Source organism: Tyto alba, unplaced genomic scaffold (assembly GCF_018691265.1).
Source record: "Tyto alba isolate M040663 unplaced genomic scaffold, T.alba_DEE_v4.0 Super-Scaffold_9, whole genome shotgun sequence".
NCBI classification, from domain to species: domain Eukaryota; kingdom Metazoa; phylum Chordata; class Aves; order Strigiformes; family Tytonidae; genus Tyto; species Tyto alba.
In genome coordinates this window covers 39,799,025-39,812,189 of record NW_024881330.1, presented here as the reverse complement: position 1 = coordinate 39,812,189, position 13,165 = coordinate 39,799,025, and the positions used below count along the sequence as shown (strand labels likewise).

Genomic DNA, 13,165 nt, shown 5'->3' with positions numbered 1-13,165 from the left:
TCAGACTTCTGTTCAGAGACAAATAGGTTGCCTAGCACTATAAATAACAAAATCTCCTTTTCTCCATCATCAGCTTTCAATCACAACACAAGCGTTATATGACTGTATGATTTCTGTGTAACACCTTGGTGCTTTCATAGGCAAGATGGAAAGCTTTTCTGCAAAGTCAATAAGTCTCCCGAGAAGAAAAGCAAGTGCCACAAGACCTTTTTTAATTGCTTTTCTTTGGCTGACTTTAACTAATGCTGTGGGCATTTGTCCTTATCATGGCAGTTTGGCCTTCAATGCTCCTTTGCTCAGACACAGGGCTATTTTGGCAGAGAGCAGATACATAGATACAGCAAGTGGCAATGCAAAGAAAATACAGAATAAATGTTTTACATGATGTAGATTCTCAGCATAACAACGTTTAACTACAGAGGCAGTCTTCGTACAGCATTTTTTTGTTTAAAACACCAATGTTGGACAAGAAATAAGTTTCTGTACTTTGTCCTTTCAGGACTGTCTTCTTGCATGCATTTGACTCTCTTCTTTCAACAGCCTTTTAAACCCTGGTGGACTTGCCTCAGTGTCACCTTCTTCTCTGCCCTAACTCCTTCACTCCTTGTGCTTTCAACCACCGTGTCCCACAGACTTATTGCCCTTCAGGATGAGTGCAAAGCCTGACTATGAAATAGAACTATCTAGGAAGAGAAAGGTTTAGATTAGGTCAGCTAAGGAAAATAGCAGAATTTGTCTGCAGTGGTTAATAGCACTAATTAATTTTGTTTAGAGCTTAACTTTTAAAAATTACTTTAAAAAAAAAATCTGTCGGTTATTCTTTTCCAAAAACTATATATTAAAAACAGAACATTATTTGGGTTAAGTTTTCTATGCCAGACTTTTCAACCCCAATGCTCCTGGGTGGATTCTTCTCCAGGTACAAGGAAATTAGGGTGTTTTTTCCTTAAAGATGTCTTAATGCTGACTTTTACTTTCACTGCTGGACGTGCTCATTCTGCATGTGGCCCCTTTGTTTCAGAACGTTCTGCATTAAAATCTGGCTACAGGAGAAACACACTTCTTCATCAGACACCCAAAACTGAGAGCAACTCACAGCCACACAACCCACCAGTGGCTCAAGCGGAGATGAACAGCATTGCTTTAAGTCCTGGTGTCAGGGAAAGGGTTGGAGGCAGGTCACTTCTTTTGGAAACTTGGCGCTTGCACAGAGACTTTCTGTCGGTGGTGACTTTGAGCAACCAAAGATCGCAGGTCACAGCCAGCCAAGGGCCTGGTATCCCGGGGAGAGCAAAGCACCATGACTGACCTGTAGTCACACTCTTTAGCCAACAGCACCTGCATTCATGAAGCCAGCCTCCAGGCCAGGCTTGCACCATGCCCAGCACATTTTGCAGTTGCTAATTAAGCCCTAAACAACTTTCAGCTCTGATGATCTTCCTGCTGTTTTTTCCTTCCCCCCCCACAACTAATTTCAGACGTTCATGTTCAGTGAGGTACAGGAATAGAAGCGACACAGCTTGCAGTCACCCTCACTTCAGAAAGCTTGATATAAACACATTTCTGAGCTACAAAAAAAAACAGGACACTGGAGACAATTTGGCCCAGTTTGCTAGAGCTGGCTGCAAAGATCATAGCAGGTTCCTAAACTAACTCTGAAAAATAGCCTCCAGTTAATCTGTGTCCCTTCCCATACTGCTGCCTGTTCCTGTGACCCAATCTACCCCTCCTTACTTTAGCATTGTCTTCCTGCTCCACCAGAAGCTCCCTGATCTGGCCTCACCTAATCAGGCACAATCTAGAGCAAACTGTGTCACCCTCGTCACACACATGTGTGGGCTACTTCCAAATCAGTGTGTCAGTGCTCTTTGTATTGTTATTTTTTAACCGTTTTTTGAATTCCTCTCTTCTCTGTGTACCTCCTCAACCAAGGCCCTGAATAGACCTGCTGTTTTTCTATCAATAGAATTTTTTCATCTTTATTTCTGGAAGGAGCCTCAGTCTGTACATTAAGTGTGTGAAATACTTTTAAATCAACAGGGGTACACGCCAAGCAAAAAAGCATCACTGGGGTATGGTGTCAATCCAACAGAGTTGCTGCTTCTAGGAAACTCTGTTCCTAAATTAGCGTGAGCTGGTTCAGCAAAAGGTTTCCTGTAAAAAGGTAGTGAAGAAATAACCCCTTTGCCCCAAGGTTACAAGTTATTTTGTAAGATCAGATGATATGACAGCATGATTCTATCAGGACAAATCAAAGTTTACTGAGCAAATCTGTGTTCTATAACCTGATTTATTGGTGCCATCTGCCAACACCCATGAACAGATGCTCTGGAGGACCTCACTAACGTGCAATAATGACTGGGAGAAACCCACTGCAAATGACTGAATTTTAAAAGTTATCGAGTGTAGCGGGAGAGATAACAAACATAATGAAAAATGTCTAGGAGAATGCATCCCAGTGTTCATTTTTCAGTTTCATTTCCCTGACAGCAGTACTTCAGAGCATAGTCATCTGCATATGTGGGTATGCGGTGTAAAAATAAACCAAGCATTCACATTGTACTGAGATTTTCCTCCAGTCCTTTGGTACTGTATGCTTCAAATAAAAGAGAGTGTTTTGGTGTCAGCAGTTACAGTCACAGCTTACCCAAAATCAATGAGTTCTTCCCAATTGCAAGAATTCTTTCTACGGTTGTATTCAAGCAGGTCAGCACTGCCATATTGCTAGCAATAATGTCTTTTTTTTTACTGGTTTCCACCTACTCTGCAGCTATTTCCAAGCCCTGTGTACTCTGAGGGCATGCCAAGGTAGAAGCAAACGAGTTTGCAATTATTGCCACTGGCAACATTCATTTTACATTCCTGCCTCTTCAAAAACACAGGGGAGCAAGAAGAGAGAATGGAAAGACGAGCAACTTGTCCGGACGGAGGTTTGAAACGTGCCCGGGCTCAGCGCCGAGCGGGACCAGCCGCGGCTCCCGCAGCCCCGGGGACCCCTCTGGGAGGGGTGCGAGCAGCCCAACCCAGGGGTCCCTGTGGCCCCCGGCCCTGCCGCTGCCTCCCACCGCCTCCTGCCCGTGGGATTTCCCTAACTGAGCACTCGTCTCTCAGGAGCGGCGTTAAAATTAGCAGCTGTAGCGATGGGGGGGGTGGATGGGTGGGGGGCCTTAGCTTCTCTCCTCGCACCTACTCCCAGCCAGCCTGCTCCGTCCACACCAAGGGTGCTACACGTTCAGATGCACTCAGGAATGGGTTTTTGATGGACAGAACCTACCCGATATCTGACAAAGCTGTAAAATCACAGGTCAAGAACTTTCAACCAACTGCCACTCTTTCAGAGGCTGAATTTGAATCCAGAGCTGGAGAGCATAAAGCCTCCTTCCCTTATCGCGCCAATCCATTAAAATCACACTCTCACAGAAACTCTCCATGGAGAAACTATCACTGAACTATTAATAAAATCTTCCTGAACTATTAATATGGTTTGTGGGAGCTTTAATCCACCACAGGGACTGATTATGTAAGTGCACAGGCATGAAGATGCTGTTTTTAACCTTCGTTTAAATGACCTTTCAGTTTAAACAGTTTTGTTTATGATAGAAATCTTCCTGAATCTAAGGGAAATTCATTTTTTTCAAAGGAGATTATATTCTGATTTGCAGTAAACTGGCGAGTATGGGCAAGATTAAAGTGCATTTGGATGGCAAGATGTGTGTTTGCTTTTCTGATTGTAAGGGGTAGAAGTGGTTAAGTAATTTTAAAAATGTTTGTGTCACAAAATTTGGGTGTCCCATAACCTAGAAATATGCTATAATTTTCTTTTCTGAGTTCAGGTCATTGGTCTATGAAGCCAATTAATGCAGTTCAAACAGATTGACAGCGAGCATCAGGTTGGATTTATTCCTAATTTTGATATTCCACAGTATGTTTTGCTTTTCTGCCACACTTTGATGTGAGGAGAAGCTGGGAGATCATCTTGATTTTTAGCTTTCAGGCAGATCAGAACAACAACACAGTAAAAGGTTTCGGATGCACGCTCATGCCGAAAGAAATAGTTGTTATGAAGGCAAGAACAGGCAGAAATAATGAAAGATTGTCTCTCATTCACTTCGTAGCTATCACTCCTGAGTTATTTAGAGAAACATTATGTACTGAGGGTTTTAAGTTCCGGACTCATTTCCATAACATTTTCCTCTGATCTGCAAGCTTGGAGACATTTCTTCAGTCTGAAATTAAAGAGGTATTGAGGCCTGTATGGATTTTGGGGTATCTGCGGCAGCTCCACTGTGGCACTCAGGTGTTATTTTCTTTCTCTTTTTGGGGGATGATGCAGAAGGGAATAACTGAAACCAGTAAAGAAACAAATATGTAAAGTCAAAAAAAAAAAAAAAAAAAGACACATCAGGCAAAAGAACAGTCCCATCTATGGCACTGGTTTCATTCAATCAACAGGAACAACTAAAACCGTGTCTGGAAAATCCTCTCTAGGTTTGCCTACAGTTTTGGGACCATGCCACTGCAGCATGGTTAGAAGATAGATTCCTTGGTTTAGTTCAGTTCAGGTCCCGACAGAGAAGACCTGATCTGACTCCAGAGTGGGATAGCTACCCAAGGAGGAATCTGGAGTCCTTTCACTGTTTCTTCCCTGCTATTGTTGAGCAGCAAGTTAGATAGGTTCGGACTGAACTGGGTGTATTTATTCAGGCTGCTATTTCATCTCTGAGCAACATGCTAATATGTCCAGCCTGATTTTCAGATAAAATCACAGTAGTGCCTGCAAAAACTTAGACCAATTCCTGCATGCTAGATTTTATTTATGCCATTGGAATAAAATGTAAATATATCCTCAGGATTGGGTATTTTTAACAAGGAATCAGGTTAAGAAAAGGCTCTATGATCCCAGGATCCTTTTCACAGTAGGCTCCAAAAAATTTACCTCATTATAGAATACACCTTCCCAAGGAATCACAAGACATGAGAAATCAAAAGAGAATTCCTAAAAGCAAAAGCTCTCCAGCAGAAAATCAATTTCAGCTACTTTCACCTTGCCCCAGGGAAAGCAGCAGAGACACTAAGTGGGGTGTGGGAAATGTCTCATACATCTTCCTGGAACTGCGCAAGGCAGACCTCCAGACAGGAGCTTTTCTTTCCAAGACAGCTATGCTCTAATTAGGGACTTGTGCAAAACTGGTATGTTGCAGTTCGAAACGGTGTCTGGATGATTCCCATATCAAATTTCTTTGGTTTAAAAAAAAAAAAAAAAAAAAATGTCTTTGTCCTTGTTCTAATTGACAGCCTTACAAATGCAGGTGGACTGAGGGATGAGGTCAAATTGAGCTTATTGTGCTTAATAGGGCAAGCAACAAAAATTAACAGAAAGTTACACACAGAAAAACATTCTTTGGTGGCTGTTTTTTTCCTGGCCATCATGTTGCCTTTTCAGGGGTCTTTGTGCATTTTCCAGTGTACCTTCAGAATGAAAAGAAAGCAATTGACCTTAAATAAAGCTGTTACATGTGGGGTTTTCCTGTAACAATCTACTGATGTACCAGACAGAATCTAGTTTTTGGATTTAACAATCTATGTTGGGTGGACATAAAAATAATTTTCTGTGTAAGAAGTCCTTCTTCTTAGCCAGCCTTTTCCAGAGGCAGTTTAAACCTCTAGCTGGTTCCTATAATTCTCAACATTCAGAGCTTTCTGGGTAATGTGGTGTCATTAAGGCTGGTCAACATGTTCTAAAGAACCCACGTTCCCCCTTGGAAATGAAGTCTGACTGACATTTCTCACTGAAGACTGTGATTAATATGATCTGTGCATTCCAGTGAGAAGGCAAAACAATTTTTCTTTTTCGGTTCAGTATAAATTTCCGTGTCTTAAACTTATTCCCCTGTTTCCCATCTCTCATTTCTTTTCTGTCCTTTGCTTCAGACTCAGACTGTATCTCCTACACTGACCTATGCTGTTATGGTACAACCTGGGACAGCTGTGTCAGCTCAGCCCCAAAGAGCAAAGGAGCCTAGAACTTCTCCCTTAGAAACACAGCTTGTGGGATGACAGCTGGCTTGACAAATATAAAATAATAATAATAATAATAATAAATTAAAAGGCAAATATGGAACATTCTAATATTTTGTAATTTCTTTTTTAAAAAAAAAAAAAAAAAAGAATATCCTGTGAAAGTTTTCAAATCAAAATTTCATCCCCGTGTGGGAGGAAAGAAACTGAATATGTGAATTTTCCACAAGATGGGCATTGTTGGTTCTGATCTGCTCTAAAACCCAAGTATAGGTTGTCACAGGGTAGAAAATCATTCGGGCTTCATTTCACACTTCTGCTGGTCAATGTTTTTTTCTAGGTGGGCTCAGACTCTCCGCAGTTGTTTCTCAGTACAGCCAGGTTGAAGTCACTGCAACCTGCAGCGATGCAGTAGTTTGTACCAGTCAGAGCTGCATCCCTAAACTCTAATGAATATTCTAGCAACAATGGAAATACAGTTATCTTTATCATGAATGAACACCTCAACAGAGCACGTGGCATCCTTAAAAAGATCAGCTCATAGTTTATTGGTATTTAAAATGGGATCGCCTGATACGTTACACTGCTGGACCTTCTGCATGCTGGCCTCACTACCCACTGGTCTTACACATAGGATCCAATATTGAGATTTTTCATTATTTCAGGTCAGCTGACATATCTGAGGTGTAAGCAGCTTATACCACTGTATAGCAAAAGAAAAAGTTATCACATAATGTCTGTGGCTGCTCACAAACGTTACTCAAGTCTGGTTTAAGACAACTGCCAGGGCAATCCATGGCCAGTGCTAAAGAGCACAGAGAGTCCTGCCAATCTGCCCTGGGTGGTAGGAGGTGGTGAGACTCCTACATAGTGCTGAATCTGGGAAAAAAAATTGACCTTGAAGCAGCTCAGAAGCTATAACGAGCAGGTGTATAAGGGGATTTTCCATATCATCTCACAAATCCATGCCATATCCTCACCAGCTGTGCTCAATCTCTGATGCTCTGGAGGAAGGTGAGAGGAAGCCCCAGGACACCCTGTGCTAATTGTGGGGGGAATGAACCTGCCTGAGTCCCAGAGCCAAAGCCCTGAAGGAAGAGACCTGATTATGCTCTGTCTTTACGTGCTGAGCTGTGGGGGATAGGAGCACATGCAGGATGAGGACGGCTTCATCAGAATCTCCCTTCACAGGGGAGAGACAGGCACCTCTCCTCTCACTGGCAGCGTATTTGCTCACAGGAGCGGCGCTCGTCCCGCTATTTATGCAACGCAAAAATATCCCAGCTTCTTCCCTGACTGACTGACATTTGTTAGATGAGAGTGTAGGTGCAAAACACCCATCACAATATACAATAACCTTTAAAGACGCGCCAGCAACCTCCTCTTTTATTAAGCGTGCCACGCTGGCTGAGCGGAGTAGGACGCTGATGCAAACACCTCCCCGGCGGGACGCTACCTGCATGCTAATGCCGCGGGTGTTTGTGCACAGCCTGGCAGCCAGTGCCGGGCTCCGGCAGTTTCCATGGTGCCGTCGTGGTGCTCTCTCCCCACACCTTCACTTATCAGCATTTCCCACCCATCCTCCTCCCCATAATATGCTGCTTGCTCACCCTGAAAGGTCAGCCATTGTGATGATGATTTTAGCAGGGGGGAGGCAGGGAGGCCGAAGGGTGAAAAGGTGAGCTGTGTGCAGCAATGTGCGTGGGAACCGGGGGGCTTGCCTGATGCTGCACAATGAGAAATTAGAAAGCTTCCCCTCAAGGGAGCGGTGCTCATCAACCCCCTCTCACTTCCCATCCCGGCCAAGTCGGATGCCCTGATGGAGTTAAAAAATGTTCAGGCGAAGTGGCTGGAGACCCTACTTTAAATCATCGGTAATTGATGCGTTAGTGCGTGGAGGGGAGAAGGGACTGCTTCTGCTAACGGAGGAAACCGAGGCAAACATTTCCAGGCGTCTTTCTTTTTCCATTTCCCTCCTGCCCCCTCCCAGCAAGCCCAGTGCTCATTTGCAGATGGAAAGAGGCAGACTTCTTCCTCTGACTTTCATCCTATTGACTGCCGGACTAAAGCACTGCATTTATTAACTGCCTTCCTTTTCTTTCTTTCTGCAGGACAGCTTTCCTGCCCGCTTTGGAGGAGTCCATTTTGTCAACCAGCCCTGGTACATCCATGCCCTGTACACACTAATCAAACCGTTCCTCAAAGACAAGACAAGGAAAAGGGTAATTAGACAGGGCTGGGGGGGGGGGGGGGGGGGGGGGCAGGGGTGTGTGTGTGTGGATAGGAAGCTGCAGAACTGGAGTAGCTGCCTGCTTTCTTTTCTTCCTTCTTTTTCTCTCTCTGCTTTTCATATGGTCTCAGAGAATTGCTGCGGTTACTAAAACTCGGAGTTTGCAATGGTCCAGGTTGAATCAATAACTCAGCCAGGGACTTATCACTAACAAAGTGCAGATATATTTTAACGGGACGCGCTCAGGGATAGAGAGAACGGGCAATGTGGAGGGATGATCAGGCCTGGCTGAGGTCACCCGCAGTGTGGGAAACTTCAGCTCAACTCTTTGTGGGAGAAAAATTTCCTGCTTCATTCCTTCAGCAAGTTGACTGTTTTCACATGGTAGTAACTCACTTGTTTCCACAAAAAAAGTCCATGCCTGAAGGCTGTTTGCTCACACTGCAGAAGAGGCAGGTCTTCCCTACTGAAACCTGTATGAACTGTGGTCCTGCAGCCAGCTTAGCCAGAGATCACCCTGGGGTATGTCTGACCAGGCAGGACAAGGGTAGTACCAGCTTGAAAGCAAAGAGAGATTAGAGAGACAAAGGTCTCTGAAGCAGCACAAAGTGGTGACACAGCCTGGGAAACGTCAGTCCTGGGGTACAGGGTTGGGTTGCCCTCTCAGACGCCGAGCACCTACTCTTCACATCTGCTTTCAGTAAGCTCCAGTATCTCCCTTTTCTTCTCACCAATCTTCATACAAGCCTCTAACCTCTTACAGCAGCAACAATCAGTCATTATTCCTAACTTCCACTTTCCCCGGTCTGATATTTAAGGAAGTGAAAGTGTCATGTGACCGAAGCAGGCAAACCGGGGTTTTCAGACATGTTTATAGTGCCAGCCTAATTCTTCAGCTGCTCACTCCAGAGCTAATCCCCCCTTTCCACCTGCACGAGCCAGTCCTGAGTGCTTCAGAAATTCCCACCTGAAACGACAGCATCAACTAATGACACTCCACACCTCATTAGTGCTGTTACTATTGTACTTAATGAAGCAAGGAATTGGTGATGACTTTGAACTTTCTTTTTGTTTATTAAAGATCTTTCTTCATGGTAACAACCTGAACAGCCTTCACCAGCTAATACACCCTGAATGCCTGCCCTCTGAATTTGGGGGGACTCTTCCTCCGTACGACATGGGGACGTGGGCTCGAACGTTACTCGGTCCTGACTACAGCGATGAAAACGAGTACACCCACACCTCCTACAACGCCATGCACGTGAAGCACACGTCCTCCAACTTGGAGCGGGAGGCCTCACCCAAACCCATGAAAAGGTTAGTGCTGCCTTCGAAATCATCTCTTATTTGGCTCTCTGAACAGGTCTGGCATTCATCTGGCAAAAAGGGCTCATCTGGCTCTGAGAGAGGCTGTAATTTGGCAGACGTCGATGGTAAGGAACACTTCGCCCTGGACTGTGCTCACAGTCTGGTAGGAGAAAGGAAGCCTCTCTGCGGAACCGTAATTACTTGTCTGATTACTGTGCAGGAAAACAAGGGGAAATTAATGAGCCCCTGCACAGAGCGTTACAGAAAGTCTGTCAGAGTGAGATGCTCTTCTGTACGGCGCAGTGTGGCCAGCAGCACCACTTCGGTGCTGGTCCTTATTACTTGCTGCCGCTTTGCTGCTGCTGACCCCAGTCGTTATCAATAAGGGTTTCACCTCCTCGGAAATGCAGCTTTTGTATGATGAGCACCACTGCCATCTAAAGGGAAAACGGGTTAGTCTCCTCCCGCTTCTGCTTCTGCTCCCGCTTTCTCTGTCCAGCCCTGCCAAGGCGGCAGAGCTGCTCTTTTAAGATCTCTGATTTTAGATCTACCGGTTCCACATTCAACTCCAAACGCTTAAAATTACACCTCTCCAGAGTATCACCCTCAGCAGCGCGCACTGGTTGCGGGGTTGGGGCTGGAGGGCTGGACACTTGGCACGGGTTTGTGGGGGGTACGGGCAGAGCCAAGGCCAGCCACAGCGGGCACATTTTAAAAGTCCTTCGCCTTCAGAGGAAAAAGAAACCCATTCTTGATTCACAGCTCCCTCCCGGGTCAGAGGGATGCCAGGCTGCTGCAGGCGCAAAGGGGAGCCTTGCGCTGGAAACACTCACAGGGATGTTAAGTGCCGTGGGTGCCACGACTCACAGGGCCACGAGAGCGCAGGGCTACGACCCCCTTGCAGGGTTGCAGCCATGGCATGAAGAGAGGAGGCCAAATGCGCGGTCAGCAGTTCCCACTACTGACTGCCAGCCAAGTCTGGGAGCCTGGATGAATTTACAGAGCCTGTCCTAGAAAGCTGATTTTAAAACAAGCTTTTTTTTTTTTTTTTTTTTTAATTTATTTTAAATATTAACAGTGGAACATACTGAATGATTTTAGAAATATCTTAACTAAATATCCCATTATTATTAAAACATATATCAAGAATGTACGATTTATGTAGCTTTACAGAAAAAAAATCTGCCGTTTTTAAAGCTCCAAAGTGTTGAGACTGGTTCACAGGTAAATCTTTGCTGAGGATCAACTCCTCGGCTGCAAAGAAGGGTCTTATTGTGCCCTCAGGGGAGAACCTCAGCTTGAAAATGAGTTCAGTGCCAGAAAACCCTGCCTTGAGGCAAAGTCTTCTTTTATAATCTGTTCACTAATACAAAAGTGCATTAATACAACTATGGCTAGTGGATGAATCTAATTTGTCATGTTGCCCCTGGGCAGACTAGATCTAACTTTTAGCCTAATTTCGTTTCTCAGTGGTTAAGCGAACCATCTGATCTTGTACCCCGTGGTCATTACTAGCTGTTGGAGGTGAAGAGTTCACTGCTTCAACAGATTTTCTCCTATGAGAATTCACTTTGATTCTTCTTCCCCTGAAATTATGGTTTGGCCTAACTTGAGGTAAAAGCCTATGCTTAGGAAGCATAGTTGTGTGCTTTATTAAATATATTAAACCAGATTTATATCTAAGGCCTATTAAAAAGTCTGCAGACGTCTACCAGCATTACCGGTCTTTACGTATCCCCCTCTCCTTGACTGTCTACATCTGTAGGCTTATATATCTGTAACACAACAAGAGTCTCAGGCCGTGGCTGAGATTCCTGTATACTTCAGGGAGGTTTACACTAGGCATAGGTGATTTTCTAGAATTAGTCTTAATCTTAAATATAATTCCCTCACAATTGCCCTATCATTTTTTCCCTTATGAAAGCAATTCTGCAGTTTCATTAAAAATATCTCCTCTCCTCCTCTACTCATAGCATAAAGATCTTTAAACTCTTAAGTAAACATGGTAATTTTGTGAGTGTTTCTATACCGAAATGTTGGGTTTAACAAAAAAAATCTGGCTGACCTTTTCTTTAGCACTTATATTCCTTTGAAAGGGGTAAATGTATGAAGACCGAGCCTTCTTAGGTTTCTGTAATTTAAGAATGAAAATCCTTGCTGGACCCATGGGCCTTCTCTTGTCTGACTTCCCAGATAGCACTGCAGGTTTACCTGCCCAGTAATTAGCTGCAGGGGAGGGCAGTGCTTATGAGAGGTGGATTTACCGGGCAGGCTGTGGGGATGGTGGCTGTTGCTCCTCCAGAGCACCGTCCTGCTGTGGGACAAGGTGCAGGGTGGTAGGTTGCCCCTCCTGGCTCTGCGGCCACTTGCTGTAAAGCCATGCAAGCACGTCTTCGCTAGAGCTGCCACCGGGCCAGTGATGTGCTAAAGCTTTTTTAATCTTGGAGCTCAATGCTGCTTGAGTATCTTGGAGTCTTGGACTGTGACCACGGAGAAATGTCCTTGTGAAATGTAGTACCACCATCCTACACCGAGACAGAAGCTCACCCTGGGCACAACCTACTCCAAATATAGTGTCTAGAAATTTTAGTAGCAGAGAAATCAAGGTAGGAATTGTATATCTGGAAGAAAAATGACAAGAAAAGGAATCAGAGAATAATTGACCAAAATAATTTTGTAACCACTTCATCTATGTGAAAAAATGAATGTAGAGGGGAAGAAAGAGGGCATTTTCAAGATGTGACTGAAAGCGAACTGGAGTCATCACCTGAAAATGAAAATGTCTCAAAATACAGACCAGGAGAAAATGCAGCATGAAGCAGCAGTGTGAGGGAGTGAGACTGGAGCAGGTATGTTCCCATACATTGGCTTCAGGACTGACTGACAGCAGTGCTCTGGGTCCCATCATCAGGGTAGACGAATATAAATTGAAAGAAGTTCATCCGAGGGTTGCAAGGAGGATGAGGAGAGTGGAAAGCATATTTTTCCAGCGAGAAGCTATGGAAGACAGTGGTTGTTCAGCCTCTCAGAGCGAAGGTTGAAATGGATATGATCATTCCCTACAAATACAGGAGGGAATAAAAACTGGGGAGAGAGAACAGATATTTGAGAAAAAGGACAACTTAGTCATGAGATCAAATGGGTATAAGCTGACCAAAGTATACCCCGGTTGCAAATTAGAGGAGTAGGTTTGCTAGTCATAAAGAGAGTGAGTTACTGAAACAGCTTATCAGTACAACAACCTGATACGAGTGATAGGTCTGATATGAGGTGGTTACCAGTGGTCACAGGATATTAGACTTGCCCCTCAAAGTCTCATTAGATTCCAATTTCTACTCCCTTTAACAGCAATGGTACCGGAAAGTTATCATCTCCCCAACCATAGGCAGGGGTATGTTTCCCTGTGACTTGAAATTACACAAGATTTGTTCTCAAAAAAAAGTCCTTTTTTACTTCAGAGAATGGAGGCATTGTAAATGGGGAAAAGATTGAAAATCCTCTTAGAAAAAAAATGCCGCTGACTCTAGTTAACAACATGATCTCAAAAATCATGAGATTTGACAAGTTTCTATGAAATGGAAAATCTTTAATCAAAACCAGTGCAATTGT

At 44.2% G+C, this 13,165-nt stretch overlaps 1 protein-coding gene across 2 annotated transcripts in view; it reads left to right on the top strand.

The window, feature by feature from the left end:
• CLVS1 (clavesin 1) overlaps nucleotides 1–13,165 on the top strand; it is a 110,025-nt gene that overhangs the window by 83,554 nt on the left and 13,306 nt on the right. For both annotated transcript variants that reach the window (XM_032994881.2, XM_032994883.2), the window contains exons 4-5: nucleotides 8,130–8,240; nucleotides 9,330–9,565. In XM_032994881.2, the coding sequence (XP_032850772.1) occupies nucleotides 8,130–8,240; nucleotides 9,330–9,565 (347 nt within the window). The remainder of the gene's footprint in view (nucleotides 1–8,129; nucleotides 8,241–9,329; nucleotides 9,566–13,165) is intronic.